General features: G+C 44.9%; 1 protein-coding gene across 2 annotated transcripts in view; it reads right to left on the bottom strand.

Annotated features, from left to right (window-relative positions):
- Positions 1-16185, bottom strand: part of LOC124605346 (collagen alpha-1(XVIII) chain-like) — a 650709-nt gene extending 634524 nt beyond the window's left edge. For both annotated transcript variants that reach the window (XM_047136964.1, XM_047136965.1), the window contains exon 1: positions 16077-16185. In XM_047136964.1, coding sequence (XP_046992920.1) covers positions 16077-16102 — 26 coding nt within the window. In that variant the 5' untranslated portion in view covers positions 16103-16185. The remainder of the gene's footprint in view (positions 1-16076) is intronic.
- Positions 16186-16491: the final 306 nt, after the last annotated feature.

Raw genomic sequence — 16491 nt, 5'->3', positions numbered from 1 at the left:
GTAGTGCCAACAGTAAAATTCGGAGGCGGTGGTGTTATGGTGTGATCGTGTTTTTCATGGAGGGGGCTTGCACCCCTTGTTGCGTGGCTGTATCACAACGCCTTCTTGCTTCCCAGTGTTGAAGAGCAATTCGGAGATGGTGATTGCATCTTTCAACACAATCGAGCACCTGTTCATAACGCACGGCCTGTGTCGGAGTGGTTACACGACAATAACATCCCTGTAATGGACTTCTCTGCACAGAGTCCTGACCTGAATCACATAGAACACCTCTGCGATGTTTGGGACGCCGACTTCGTGCCAGGCCTCACCGACTGACATCGATACCTCTCCTCAGTGCAGCACTCCGTGGAGAATGGGCTCCCATTCCCCAAGAAGGCTTCCAGCACCTGATTGAAAATATGCCTGCGAGAGTGGAAGCTGTCATCACGGCTAAGAGTGGGCCAACACCATACTGAATTCCTGCATTACTAAAGGAGGGCGCCACGAACTTTTAAGTCATTTTCAGCCAAGTGTCCGGATACTTTTGATCACGTAGTGCATGTGGTTTCCGTAGACGGCGCTTCTCTACGCATCGATAACTAATCATAAAGGGTTATGTATAATGCCGTCACACCACAAGAGTAAGCAACCACCTGTCCGGAACTATCATTACAGTAGTTTAAAATGCAGAAAAATTTGCGTATTAAACAATGGGGAAGATAAAATCCGACAGGGTCTGAACGTGATCAGTTACGTCTCACATGCACAGCTCTTGGAACTTAGCCAGTATTAAATCGAACATGATTATCAAACATAAAAGATTCAATTTGTCAGCATTGCTGCTCCATTATCGATTTCGTGACGATTTACAGCCTTTGTAGAAACTGAATTCTACATCTACATCTACATATACATCTACATGACTACTCTGCAATTCACATTTAAGTGCTTGGCAGAGGGTTCATCGAACCACAATCATACTATATCTCTACCATTCCACTCCCGAACAGCGCGCGGGATAAACGAACACCTAAACTTTTCTGTTCGAGCTCTGATTTATCTTATTTTATTTTGATGATCATTCCTACCTATGTAGGTTGGGCTCAACAAAATATTTTCGCATTCGGAAGAGAAAGTTGGTGACTGAAATTTCGTAAATAGATCTCGCCGCGACGAAAAACATCTTTGCTTTAATGACTTCCATCCCAATTCGCGTACCATATCTGCCACACTCTCTCCCCTATTACGTGATAATACAAAACGAGCTGCCCTTTTTTTCACCCTTTCGATGTCCTCCGTCAATCCCAACTGGTAAGGATCCCACACCGCGCAGCAATATTCTAACAGAGGACGAACGAGTGTAGTGTAAGCTGTCTCTTTAATGGACTTGTTGCATCTTCTAAGTGTCCTGCCAATGAAACGCAACCTTTGGCTCGCCTTCCCCACAATATTATCTATGTGGTCTTTCCAACTGAAGTTGTTCGTAATTTTTACACCCAGGTACTTAGTTGAATTGACAGCCTTGAGAATCGTACTATTTATCGAGTAATCGAATTCCAACGGATCTTTTTTGGAACTCATGTGGATCACCTCACACTTTTCGTTATTTAGCGTCAACTGCCACCTGCCACACCATACAGCAATCTTTTCTAAATCGCTTTGCAACTGATACTGGTCTTCGAATGACCTTACTAGACGGTAAATTACAGCATCATCTGCGAACAACCTAAGAGAACTGCTCAGATTGTCACCCAGGTCATTTATATAGATCAGGAACAGCAGAGGTCCCAGGACGCTTCCCTGGGGAACACCTGATATCACTTCAGTTTTACTCGATGATTTGCCGTCTATTACTACGAACTGCGACCTTCCTGGCAGGAAACCACGAATCCAGTCGCACAACTGAGACGATACCCCATAGGCCCGCAGCTTGATTAGAAGTCGCTTGTGAGGAACGGTGTCAAAAGCTTTCCGGAAATCTAGAAATACGGAATCAACTTGAGATCCCCTGTCGATAGCGGCCATTACTTCGTGCGAATAAAGAGCTAGCTGCGATGCACAAGAACGATGTTTTCTGAAATCATGCTAATTACGTATCAATAGATCGTTCCCTTCGAGATGATTCATAATGTTTGAATACAGTATATGTTCCAAAACCCTACTTCAAACCGACGTCAATGATATAGGTCTGTAGTTCGATGGATTACTCCTACTACCCTTCTTAAACACTGGTGCGACCTGCGCAATTTTCCAATCTGTAGGTACAGATCTATCGGTGAGCGAGCGGTTGTATATGATTGCTAAGTAGGGAGTTATTGTATCAGCGTAATCTGAAAGGAACCTAATCGGTATACAATGTGGACCTGAAGACTTGCCCGTATCAAGCGATTTGAGTTGCTTCGCAACCCCTAAGGTGTCTACTTCTAAGAAAATCATGGTGGCAGCTGTTCGTGTTTCAAATTCTGGAATGTTCCATTCGTCTTCCCTGGTGAAGGAATTTCGGAAAACTGCGTTCAATAACTCCGCTTTAGCGGCACAGTCGTCGGTAATAGTACCATCGGCACTGCGTAGCGATGGTATTGACTTCGTCTTGCCGCTTGTGTACTTTACATACGACCAGAATTTCTTCGGATTTTCTATCAAATTTCGCGACAATGTTTCGTTGTGGAACCTATTAAAGGCATCTCGCATTGAAGTCCGTGCCAAATTTCGCGCGTCTGTAAATTTTAGCCAATCTTCGGGATTTCGCGTTCTTCTGAACTTCGCATGCTTTCTCCGTTGCCCCTGCAACAGCGTTCGGACCTGTTTTTTGTACCACAGGGGATCAGTTCCATCTCTTACCAATTTATGAGGTATGAATCTCTGAATTGCTGTTGCTATTGTATCTTTGAATTTGTGCCACATCTCGTCTACATTTGCATAGTCAGTTCGGAAGGAATGGAGATTGTCTCTTAGGAAGGCTTCTAGTGACACTTTATCCGCTTTTTTAAATAAAATTATTTAACGTTTGTTTCTGATGGATTTGGAAGAAACGGTATTGAGCCTAGCTACAACGACCTTGTGATCACTAATCCCTGTATCTGTCATGATGCTCTCTATCAGCTCTGGATTGTTTGTAGCTAAGAGGTCAAGTGTGTTTTCGCAACCATTTACAATTCGCGTCGGTTCGTGGACTAACTGCTCGAAATAATTTTCAGAGAAAGCATTTAGGACAATCTCGGAAGACGTTTTCTGCCTACCACCGGTTTTGAACAAGTATTTTTGCCAACATATCGAAGGAAGGTTGAAGTACCCACCAACTATAACCGTATGAGTGGGGTATTTATTTGTTACGAGACTCAAATTTTCTCTGAACTGTTCAGCAACTATATCATCGGAGTCCGGGGGTCGGTAGAAGGAGCCAATTATTAACTTAGTTCGGCTGTTAAGTATAACCTCCACCCATACCAATTCGCACGGAGTATCTACTTCGACTTCACTACAAGATAAATCACTACTGACAGACACAAACACTCCACCACCAATTCTGCCTAATCTATCTTTCCTGAACACCGTCTGAGACTTCGTAAAAATTTCTGCAGAACTTATTTGATGCTTTAGCCAGCTTTCTGTACTTATAACGATTTCAGCTTCTGTGCTTTCTATTAGCGCTTGAAGCTCAGGGACTTTCCCAGCACAACAACAACAATTTACAACTACAATTCCGACTGTTCCTTGATCCAAGCACGTCCTGTATTTGCCATACACCCTTTGAGATTGCAGCCCACCCCGTACTTTCCCGAGGCCTTCTAACATAAAAAAACCGCCCAGTCCACGCCACACAGCCTCCACTACCCGTGTAGCCGCCAGCTGAGTGTAGTGAACTCCTGACCTATTCAGCGGAACCCGAAACCCCACCACCCTATGGCGCAAGTCAAGGAATCTGCAGCCAACACGGTCGCAAAACCGTCTGAGCCTCTGATTCAGACCCTCCACCCGGCTCTGCACCAAAGGTCCGCAGTCGGTTCTGTCAACGATGCTGCAGATGGTGAGTTCTGCCTTCATCTCGTAAGCAAGACCGGCAGCCTTCACCAAATCAGATAGCCGCTGGAATCCAGAGAGAATTTCCTCAGATCCAAAGCGACATACGTCATTAGTGCCGATATGTGCCACCACCTGCAGCTGGCTGCACCGTGTGCTCCTCATGGCATCCGGAAGGACCCTTTCCACATCAGGAATGACTCTACCCGGAATGCACACGGAGTGCACACTGGATTTCTTCCCTTCCTTAGCCGCCATATCCCTAAGGGGCCCCATTACGCGTCTAACATGAGCTCCCAACTACCAATAAGCCCACCCTCTGTGATTGCCCGGACGTTGAAGGCTGAGAATCATCCTCTGAAACAGGGCAGGCAGCTGCATCTGGCTCAGCCAGAGACAGTGCCTGAAACCTGTTTGTCAGACGCACCGAGGAGGCTATCTGATCAGCGTCCGGGGACGTCTTTCGCTGCCTGCCACGCCTTGGAACGACCTCCCAATCAACCACAGGCGAGGGCTCAGTCCCACTGCGGGCAGCAACCGGGGCAACCACAGCAGCAGACCGATCTGGGGACAGACGGAACGAGGTTGACATCCCCGTGATACCCAAGTTCGGCTCCCCACAGTGGTGCCCATTGGCAACAGCCTCAAGCTGCGCGACCGAAGTCAGCGCCGCTTGCAGCTGTGAGCGAAGGGATGCCAACTCAGCCCTCATCCGAACACAGCAATCACAGTCCCTGTCCATTCTAATCGATGTTGAACAACAGTTACTGAAACACGAGTCCGTGCCTAGATAACGCAAGGGAGACACGCAAAGAATGTATTAACTAACCTGTACAAATGCCTAACGACTGCGCTACAGTCTGCCTGAATTTACGAATATAGTAACTAAAACTCGAAATTACGCCTCCTATACGAAACTCACACGCAATTTAAATAAGAATCTACTATTCAGGTACTAAGGCGCGATGCTACAACTCTCAAATACTATAATACGCCCGAAATTTATGAATTAAACAATGCAAGTACCCAAAAACACGCAAAGAAATTAAGAATTAAACTATGCAACAAATAAGTAAGCTAGGGGTATACGACTTGCTGCTGCAGCTGCTAATCCAACGACGGCAGGGAGCACACTGGCTGTGACCAACCGACACTGGCCGTTCAAAACAAAAACAGAAGACAGACGACTACGCGAATTTACACTATTCAGGTACTAAGGCGCGATGCTACAACTCTCAAATACTATAATACGCCCGAAATTTATGAATTAAACAAAGCAAGTATCCAAAAACACGCAAAGAAATTAAGAATTAAACTATGTAACAAATAAGTAAGCTAGGGGTATACGACTTGCTGCTGCAGCTGCTAATCCAACGGCGGCAGGGAATATGTAATTCCGTAGTCGCTACTTGCGTAGCATTTATGGCGATCGTATCCAGATTGAGAGGGAGTGAGGAGGGGTGGGGAGAGAGAGAGAGAGAGACGGGGAGAGAGAGACAAAGAGTGAGAGAGGAGTTGCGGAATGTTTTGAAACTCGTACTTTGATACCCCTCCGCGTCGACAAGCGTCCGTATAGAGTGTAGGCCCGGTAGAGAGAATATATCGCAAAAACATTCTGATCGACTGTATCAGTACACCCCTATCAAATGCGGAATTGGCCATTGGATGTAATGAGAGGCAGACTCTCGCGGCGTTTGAAAGGAAACGGGGAATACTGTGTTGTCAATAGAGAAGCAGTAAAATCAGAATGGGTCGGTCACGAGAGCCCAGTGACTAGTCACTGGGTGTGACGTCGGTAACAAATCCATCGGGGACATTTCAATCCTTCTAAAGCTGCCCAATTCGACCGTTGGAGATGTGACTGTGAAGTGGAAAGGTGAAGGAACAACCACAGTTAAGCCGAGACAAGGCAGACACCTTATGTACTGACGAACAGACACCGTCGAGCACTGCGGAAGGTGTTTGTAAAAAAAATCCTATAAAATCAGTGAAAAGAATCACTCGTGAGTTCCAAAGTGCTACAGCCAGTCCAGCTATCACAATGGCTGTGCATATGGAGTTAAAAATGGGATGCAATGGCCGAGGAACTCCTCATAAGCCATACATTTCGGTAGCCAGTGTCACGTCACGCATGATATTGCGTAAAGAGTAACGCCACTGGACAATGCGTGGCTGTAGTGATGAAGCACGCTGTACCCTCTGGCAATCCGCTGGGAGGGTTGGGGTTTGTCGAATTCCTCGAGAATATAACCAGCTACCATACGCAATGTACGGAGGAGATGGTGTTTCGGTATGGGGGTAGCTAGGATGCGATGCCCTTGCTACGCCCAAGAACCCGGTAAATGCGGACTGATGTAGCATGCTTCTCAGCATTATGTACTCCGTAGAGTCGACGAACAGTTCGGAGACGACGATTGTATCAGCAAGACAGTGCACCCTGTCATAAAGCAGCCTGCCCAGAGTACCGACTTGAACACAATGGAACACCTTTGGGATGAGTTGGAACATCGACTTCGCTCCAGACAACAGCGTCCAACTGCCTTCTCTGGTTTTGGCTATTGAAGAAGAGTGGGCTACGATTCCTCCACAGACATTCAAGCACCTCATTGAAAGTATTCCCAGCAGACTTCAAGTTGTTATAAGGGCGAAGGATGGACACACTTAATATTAATGTCCGCAACTAGCTGTCCAGATACTTTTCATGAAATAGGTGTATGCTTAGGACATGGTCTTGAAGTAAGATTTTGAGGTGGTACGTTCCTGTGGGACCCAACTGCTGAGGCCATCGGTCCCTAGGCTTACCCACTACGTAATCTAAGGACAACACACACACCCATGCCCGAGGGAGAACTCGAACCTCCGACGGGGCGACCTGCGCGAACCGTGGCACGGCGCCTGAGACAGCGCGGCAACCCCGCGCGGCCTTGAAGTAAGATTATTGAGTTTCAACGTAAATATTCCTTCAATGATCTTTTTTGTTATGTTTTGATTAAAAATTTTATTTTAGTGCATGTGGTAAATTCCGTAGATTTATCAGAAAAATCTGTCGTGGCTGAGCAGATTTAGGACAGGACGGGCCCATGTGTAGCATTACGATCCGTATGTGGGCAGAAACTGGCGAGGGAGTGAGACAGTGGTTACTACGCTGGACTCGTGATATGGAGGAACGGGATTCGAACCCCATTCCGACTACAAAGACTTACGTTTTCCTGGGTATCCGTACATGCTTTAAGTAAGTTCTGGCATGTGTGCTTCAAAAACAACGAAGTCAATTTCTTTCCCCACTCTTGCTGTACACAGGGACCACGTAATAAGGGGCACATGATACTCTCATCTTCCTTCGTATCTCTGCGGGCGTAAACTGTTGTGCGATCCATTTACGCGCTTAAATGCGCGTTTCGTAACTGACTATCAATCTGCTTGTTGCCCACGATTCTCACAAAAACGTAAATGACACAACGAGAAAATCAAAGATGCATAGAAGACCTTTAGTTATAGAAGAAGCTTCAAGTTAACGAAGAATCGGGAGACATGAAATTCAGTTACATGCTACACTTTGTACAGAATGGCAGTAAGGTAATTCCGTTTAGTATTTGTGTGTAAATTATTTGCGTGACCATTAATTTCAATTGGAGCCATGAAGAAGCGTCCGGGCAAGTAATACATCTGTATCATCTTCACTTAAAGTGTTTGGTCTACGGTTCATTCCAGCTGATAAGTTGATTCTCCTCGGCAGATCAAGGGCAACATTAATCATCACACTGCCTCTGATGACTATTTTTAGCGAGTACGTGAATTATGCTGCCCTGCTTGTTTCGAGGAAGCTTCTGATTTTGCTCTACGACCGTGGAAATTTAGTGTTCTTGACGTGTTTAGAATACGTCTTAAGAGGTACCGGTTTACGATATTGTGACTTCTGTATCGCAATCATTCTCTACAATCGTAAAATGAAACACTGTCTTTCACTGAACAGAAAAAGTGTATGTAACGTTCATATGTCTGAAATATTACATTAATAAGTAAACTGGTTATGTGGATTTGAGCTCTGGAAACCGGTTTCTACAAACAGATATTGTTGTTGTTGTTGTGGTCTTCAGTCCTGAGACTGGTTTGATGCAGCTCTCCATGCTACTCTATCCTGTGCAAGTTTCTTCATCTCCCAGTACCTACTGCAACCTACATCCTTCTGAATCTGCTTAGTGTATTCATCTCTTGGTCTCCTTCTACGATTTTTACCCTCCACGCTGCCCTCCAATACTAAATTGGTGATCCCTTGATGCTTCAGAACATGTCCTACCAACCGATCCCTTCTTCTGGTCAAGTTGTGCCACAAACTTCTCTTCTCCCCAATCCTATTCAATATTTCGTCATTAGTTATGTGATCTACCCATCTAATCTTCAGCATTCTTCTGTAGCACCACATTTCGAAAGCTTCTATTCTCTTCTTGTCCAAACTATTTATCGCCCATGTTTCACTTCCATACATGGCTACACTCCATATAAATACTTTCAGAAATGACTTCCTGACACTTAAATCTATACTCGATGTTAACAAATTTCTCTTCTTCAGAAACACATTCCTTGACATTGCCAGTCTACATTTTATATCCTCTCTACTTCGACCATCATCAGTTATTTTGCTCCCCAAATAGCAAAACTCCTTTACTACTTTAAGTGTTTCATTTCCTAATCTAATTCCCTCAGCATCACTCGACTTAATTGTTAATGGTTGAGAAATGTCACACATGGTGAGGCTAATTATTCCCTGTCTTTGCATTAGAGATAGAGAGATTTTCGTCAGTGGATCCTTAACGTAATCTAGTCTTCCAGTCTCCATATCAGCAAGCAAATACTGCCACACGATAATATAAAAATTAACACTGCAGTTTTAGAAAAAGGCTGTGTCAGAAATACTTTTCCAAACTTTGAGGACGCTTTCTTCACACCAAACAAGAAAAAAGGCTCATCTAAACCGTCGAGTCATACTACGTTTTACAGTTGTTAATGAACGAACGTTTTATATAGTTCTCAAGCCACAAACTCGTAACAAATTTTCAAATTGGTCACCGTTTTAATCTACATTCGCATATACTTGCAGTATCATGGTTTGATGCAACATTTGAAAGCCACACAATGTTTTCGCTGGCTTCCGTAACACATCATGGAGCATCTCTGCATTAGGAATGTCTAACAGATAAACTAAAATGATATACACACAGGGAGTCTCTCCCAAGAATTGTCAGGCGCCTTTTCTCTAGTGTTTCGTCAGACATTTGCAATTTCGTGTTTACAGTGTGTAGCTGGAATCAACTCAAATGAACACTGCTCATCAAGTCTTTCATGTGACGCCCATTGTCAACGAGAACCGTCGGTTTGTATCCCATTACAAATAAAACGATTTTTATATCGGAATTTTACGTGACCATTCCATAGATCGGTCCAAAATTAGTCTAGTGCGATATTCGTTTTACTGGTATGTATTAACAGGTAAAGTAAAACACGAAGAATAACCAGCACTCCAGTACCGACAGCACTGCCCTGTCCTGGGCGGACTGCTTCCGCTATGCAACAAGCTCAGGCGCTGTTGGAGTACTCGTTATTCTTCGTGTTTTACTTTACCTATTAATACATATCAGTAAAACGAATATCGCAGTAGACTAATTTGGGACCATGTTATCGAGTGTTTTCTACGTCTTCAGGCCACAAGTGGCCCATCGGGGCCATCCGACCGCCGTGTCATCCTCAATGAGGATGCGGATAGGAGGGGCGTGTGGTCAGTACACCGCTCTCCCGGTCGTTATGATGGTTTTCTGTGACCGGAGCCGCTACTATTCGGTCGAGTAGCAACTAAATTGGCTTCACGAGGCTGAGTGCACCCCGAAAAATGGTCACCCATCCAAGTTTCGGCCACGCCCGACAGCACTTAACTGGTGATCTGACGGGAACTGGTGTATTCACTGCGGCAAGGCCGTTGCTACTTTGTCGAGTGGGCACGTAAAATTCCGCTTTAAAAATAATTTTGTTTATAGCACGAAAGAAACCGACGCTTTCGGTCCACATTGGACATCGCATAAAAGACGTGATGAGCAGTGTTCTTTGGGTTGACTCCAGCTACACACTGTAAACACAAAATTGCAAATATTTGCCGAAGCGCCAGAGAAAAGGCGCCTGATGGCTTTTAGGAGAGACGCCCGGTTTATATCGTAGATATCATCCCGTGTATCGCGAATAATGTGTTTGAAATGTGCAGGAATCCCACTGTTCAGCTTATTCTCAGCGTCACATTCTGTAGCTCCTGGTAGAATGGTGTGAACGGTCATTGAAAACAATATACGTAAGACGGTCTGGGAGAATATACACATCTACTAGCCTGTCATCTCTAATTCCAGTCCACATATTCATCTAAACGTATTGCTTTTGCCTAACCTGATTTGTGCCAGAAGGATTTTCATCCGTCCTCATGTTGGTTTTCAAAATTTGTAATTTCATTTCTTCCAAATGTTGCCTCGCGTGCGAACGTGATCGAAGAAATATAAATGATGCTGGCATGTTATTCAAACTAATCATCGGTAAACGATCTCCTCGAGGTTGACAACCGTGAATTAAAAGACCCTGAACTTGTCGAACATGATACGATTACGTGAACTACCCACGGAATACGGTCGACGTCGTAGTATGAGATATGTCATATGCTCTAGCAAGTGTCGTTGACATATGCCCCGATCTCCTTCGACAGTCTGCAAAATGCGTTGTTTCTGGTTAGACGTACAAATCTATTTTGCTCTACTTCTACGGCTATATCTACATCTATTGTACTACTCTGGAATTCATACTTAAGTGTTTGGCAAATAATTCACAGCAGCACTTTATTTCTCGACCGTTTCTCTCTCGAATAGCATGTGCAAAAACGAACGCCTAAATCTTTCCGTGCAAGGTCTGATTTCCCTTATTTTACTAATGGTCATTTCTCTATATGTAGGCTGCAGTCCACAAAATATTTTAACATCCGGAGACCATTGCAGTTTCGTGAAAAGCTCTCGTCTCATCATAGAACACCATTGTTTTAATGATTTCCACCCCAACTCGCGTATTATAACCGTGATATTCTCTCCCCTACTTCGCGATAATACAAAAAAAAGGTGCCTTTCTTTCAACTTTTTGAAGTTTTCCGTCAATCCTATCTTACAGTCCTCACAGCTTCACTTCTGCCAGTATGAAGTCTCCTACCTTCCAAACTTTGCAGAAGCTCTCCTGCGAACCTTGCGGAACTAGCACTCCTGGACGAAAGGATATTGCGCAGACATGGCTTAGCCGCAGCCTGCGGGATCTTTCCAGAATAAGATTTTCAGTCTGCAGCGGATGTGCGCTGATATGACGGTAGAGCACACTCCGCGGCAGAGTGAAAATCTCATTCTGAAAACATTCCCCAGGCTGTGGCTAAGCCATGTCTGCGCAATATCCTTTCTTTCAGGAGTGCTAGTTCTGGAAGGTTCGCGGGAGAGCTTCTGTAAAGTTTGGAAAGTAGGAGACTTCATACTGGCAGAAGTGAAGCTGTGAGGACGGGGCGTGAGTCGTGCTTGGGTAGATCAGTTGGCAGAGCACTTTCCCGCGAAAGGCAAAGGTCCCGATTTCGAGTCTCGGTCCGGGTACACAGTTTTAATCTGACAGGAAGTTTCATATCAACGCACACTCTGCTGCACAGTGAAAATCTCATCCTACTTCTAAGTTACTCATGTTGGCAGCTATTCTAGATTCGGATTATGGAATATTTTTTACATCTTCTTTGCTGGACAAATTTCGGGAAACCGTGTATAGCAAATCCATTTCAGCAGCGCTGTCATCGGTAACATTACCATTCGCGCAGTGGACGTGTTGATTGTGTATTGCCGCTGGTATAAAAAAAAACTGGGCTGCTACGGATGCTGTCTCTGCAATGCGACTATATACAACAAGAAAGATAAAGGAAACTTGGCTTACTTTCAAAAATGGTTCAAATGGCTCTGAGCACTATGGGACAACTTCTGAGGTCATCAGTCCCCTATAACTTGGAACTACTTAAACCTAACTAACCTAAGGACATCACACACCTCCATGCCCGAGGCAGGATTCGAACCTGCGACCGTAGCGGTCACGCGTTTCCAAACTGTAGCGCCTAGAACCGCTCGGCCACACCGGCCGGCTGGCTTACTTTCGTCTGCCTGTAACCGCTAAGACCCACCGAGCCTCCAGTCCAATAATAAGTCATATTTGTCTGCTCATGAAAATAATATCCAGTAAGGTTACTAATACTGCTTGTCAAGTTATTACAAGAGCAATCAAACAACGTTGGATTGACGAAGGTGCTCTTTGGAATTGAAATGCCTGCTCCTAATTTGTAATTGATAAGTTAAGCCAACACATGATGCTTATGGCACATAGGAAACCGGCGATCTTCATTTCGAGGAGTGAAAGGTTTGAGAACTTTTAATTCTTTAAGGACTCGCCCAAATTTATTCTCTCCATAGTATATCGCGCGTAAGGCCATAAGAAGAGACGATATACAGGGTGAAAAAAACTACTTGTACAAAATTTTAGTGTTTCGAGGAGAGAAGCGGAAACATTTTTTTATGGGAAAAAACGTCTCAGGTGCACTGTTTCCTCACTAAGGGTCCATGAAGGAGTTGCGGCAAGTGACATGAACAGTGTTTTAGAGATGTTGCTGGAAATGTCCCCTGTTTCCATTAATGCATGAGTGGCATCTGCATGTTAACGATTATGTAACGCGCAAGGAACAACCAGGTGTTTCCCGAATAATGGCTGCAGCTTCTGCCAAACGGGCTACCAGCTTTTCTGGACTGTCTGTCGGTATCTAGTATACCGGACCATTCATCACCTTAGCACAAAAAGAAATTCATATGAGGTCAGCAACGCCTCTGAAACAATATTCATAACACGGCAGTTCGAATATCTCCACTGAATGCCAATAGCGTCAAAACCTTCCTGGACACGTAGATTGGAAACGTTGGACCTGTGACATTTTCGGCACTTAAAGATGTTTTTCTTTTTATCATCTCTAAATACTCCAAAATTTTGAATACGTTGTTTTCTGCACCCTATATTTATTGGTGTTTTGCAAATAAGTAGTACTACATTAGTGTGTACTGACATAAAGTTATTTTGATCAAATTAAAGTGTTAAGGGTGACATAATTTTGATTCCTCCCGTTTCTCTCGATGTTCGAGGCTTTATCGTGAAAAACGTACAACTTTACGCTACAAAGTATTGGCCATCTCTGGCCACTACTTTCTCCCTTCTTTCGGACATTGTAGGAATCCTGCGGCGGAAGAACTGGGCGTCTTTTGCGGAGGTCCAATTTCACTCCTTCTCATATGACCGGAAGTACTGAACAGCCACGCCGTGTGCCATTGATCAGAAAAGATAGAGGGAGCAAGGTCTGGAGAATATGGCGGGTGGGGCAGGACTTCCCACTTCATCGTTTCCAAGTATGTTTTGACGGGTTCAAATACCAGCGGTCAAGCACTGTCATGCTGCAAAATCACCTTTTCGTGTCTGTCGCTGTATTGTGTTCGTTTGTCTTTCAGTGCTATGCTCAAACGCATGGATTGCTTTTTATATCGATCTTCTGTGATTGTTTCCATCGGTTTCAACAGCTTCGGAAAACCTTCTCCCTTCCGCCGCCACATCGGTGTTAGGCGTCCAAATCACAGTGCTTGAAGCGTTGAATCCATTCTCTGAGCGTTCTTGCACCCAGCTTTCTATGAGCCTCACCCACAGCTTTCTTTCTGTTAAAGCAGAAAACTAAAACTTCCAGCATATGACGCGAACTGGGCTCATAAGTTGACATATTCAATCGAGAGTAACTTTATGATGCTATCACAAATCGACTAGTATTTTGATGGCGTTGTTTCTACAAACGCCCAAGCTTACTGTATGACACCACCTGCACCACCACTTGCAGCTACTGCCATTTATTGCAAAACGACGGAAACAAAGTTGTAGACTTAATAATTAAAGAGCAAAAAATAAGCTCCACCTATGACCTTCGCTTTGATTTGTACGCTACACAAATTCACGGTTTTGATGCTACCTCGCAAAAACTTTGAGGCTCTCCAGTCCCTTGATACGCACCTATGCGGCTAACCCTAAGATATTAGATGCCCTCCGTCTGTTACGCATCTCAGCACTACACAAGCCTTCGTGCGACCGCGTGGGCTGACAAGATAACAGCGAGCAGCTCATGTACACGGCCATACTCACAGCCAACTTTCCCGCGCTTCTTTTGCGAGTGACAAATAATTACGCAAAGTGTCCCCTGTCGTGTCTTTAAACTTTTCTGTATTGTTTATATGTGGACATAATATCACACGAAGTAATTTTGGGCAACTACAGAAAACCCAAATACAAATGGCTGATCGCGGGTTTGAACCCCAATCTCACGAATAAAAGTGTAGTGTTTCAACCAATTCGACAGCTTGCACAGTTAAAAGTAGAAGACTGGAAGTTTGATTTTTCTCCTAATTACTTTGTATGACGTATAAGAGCACTTCATGTCAGATTAGTAATGTTAGTACTGGATATAAAGCTTAATAGTTTGCGCAAAATCAGAATCCATTTTGCACGCTCGCTACATAATCATTTCATTGTTCATGTTATATATTAAGCCGGCCGGTGTGGCCGAGCGGTTCTAGGCGCTTTAGTCTGGAACCGCGCGACCGCTACGGTCGCAGGTTCGAATCCTGCCTCGGGCATGGATGTGTGTGATGTCCTTAGATTAGTTAGGTTTAAGTAGCTCTAGGTTCTAGGGGACTGGTGACCTCAGATGTTACGTCCCATAGTGCTTAGAGCCATTTTTTTGTTATATATTAATGGCATGGCAGATAACAGTAATGTCAGACATTTCGCAGGTTATGGTACTGTCTATAATGATCTGAGAAGCTTACACACATATCCCATCAGATCCAGATCAGATTTCAAAATAGTGGAAAGTTCGACAAATTGATTTAAATATTTAAAAAAAATGTATGACTATAGCTGATTCTCTAAACTCACACTAGATTTACAATTTGCGGGAATATGAAACTGAAAGATCACTTGGACTCAGTCGTGGGAAGAAGATGTGGCAGAGTGCGGTTCATTGGTAGGATACTAGAAAAATTCAATCAGTGTGTCAAAATTTCGAGAATCAACTTGCTCTCCGCTACATGTGTTGAGCGAAAATACCGTGAAAGCTAAAGTAGAGATACTGGAGATCAGACGGAGAATAACCTACAGTCGTTCTCCACGTGACCCATTCGCGACTGAAAGAGTAAGGGGGAAAGTGAAAGTGAGTCAACGTTACCTGCGGGGTGTAAATGTAAACATGGTATCTACGAAGGAGGCGGATTACAAATGACCCGTGTGACCAACAGTAGACTATTGCTGAACTGTTTGGGTCCCATTCGAAATAGGAGTAACAGTGGCTATTGAAAATTTAGAAAGAAGGGCAGCACGGATGGTCTCAGGTTTGTTTCACTCACGGGAGAGCTTTGCGGGAACGCTGAAAAACCGAATAGGCGGGCGTTTGGAGATAACGTCAACTGTACCACGAAAGCCTGCTTATAAACTTTCATGAAACCGTAGTAAGTATCGAAGGTAAGATTGGCTGGTTCAAATGGCTCTGAGCACTATGCGACTTAACTTCTGAGGTCATCAGTCGCCTAGAACTTAGAACTACTTAAACCTAACTAACCTAAGGACATCACACACATCCATGCCCGAGGCAGGATTCGAACCTGGGACCGTAGAGGTCGCTCGGTTCCAGACTGTAGCGCCTAGAACAGCACGGTCACTCCGGCCGGCGAAGGTAAGATTAATCACACCATACACAGAGGCAATGTAGCAGTAATTCCTTCCGCGCTCCATACGTGAATGGTACAGGAAGAATCCTTAAGACATGGTACGATTGGAAATACTCTCCACCATGTGCTTCCCGGCGTTTTGCATACTATGGACATGGATATAGCTGTCTTGGCCGCTATGAATCGCACCACCGCTGCAATCTGACAACTTATCTGGCAGGCGTCTGCTCGACTCACCCGTGGCGTCCGGCGGCTGCCGCCATGGCGGCAGTGAGTCTCTCGTCGCCCGTTGCACTGGGAGCAGAGCAGCTGACTGCTGGTACGTCTGCTCACTGCCGCGCCGACACCGCTACTGCCTCAGACAGGCTCCGCTGCAGCTGCCGCGCCTGGCCCCCGCAACGTAGGCAACACACCACACACCGCGTCCCCTCGTACCGGCACGCCCACCTCCGTCTCCTCCCCGCTGCAAGTACTCTGTCGCTACAACACTCGTGAGAAGCATTCCCGTGTTAATTTTAGCAGAGTGGTCAGCTCGTCTAACTTCCATGCAGCGGCCCCGGGTTCGATCCCCGGCTGGATCGGAGACTTTCCTCTCTTAGGGACTGGGTGCCATGTTGTCCTCATCATGATTTCATCATAATCGACGCGCAAG

Source organism: Schistocerca americana, chromosome 3 (genome assembly GCF_021461395.2).
Source record: "Schistocerca americana isolate TAMUIC-IGC-003095 chromosome 3, iqSchAmer2.1, whole genome shotgun sequence".
NCBI classification, from domain to species: Eukaryota; Metazoa; Arthropoda; class Insecta; order Orthoptera; family Acrididae; genus Schistocerca; species Schistocerca americana.
This window is presented reverse-complemented; position numbering and strand designations above follow the sequence as displayed.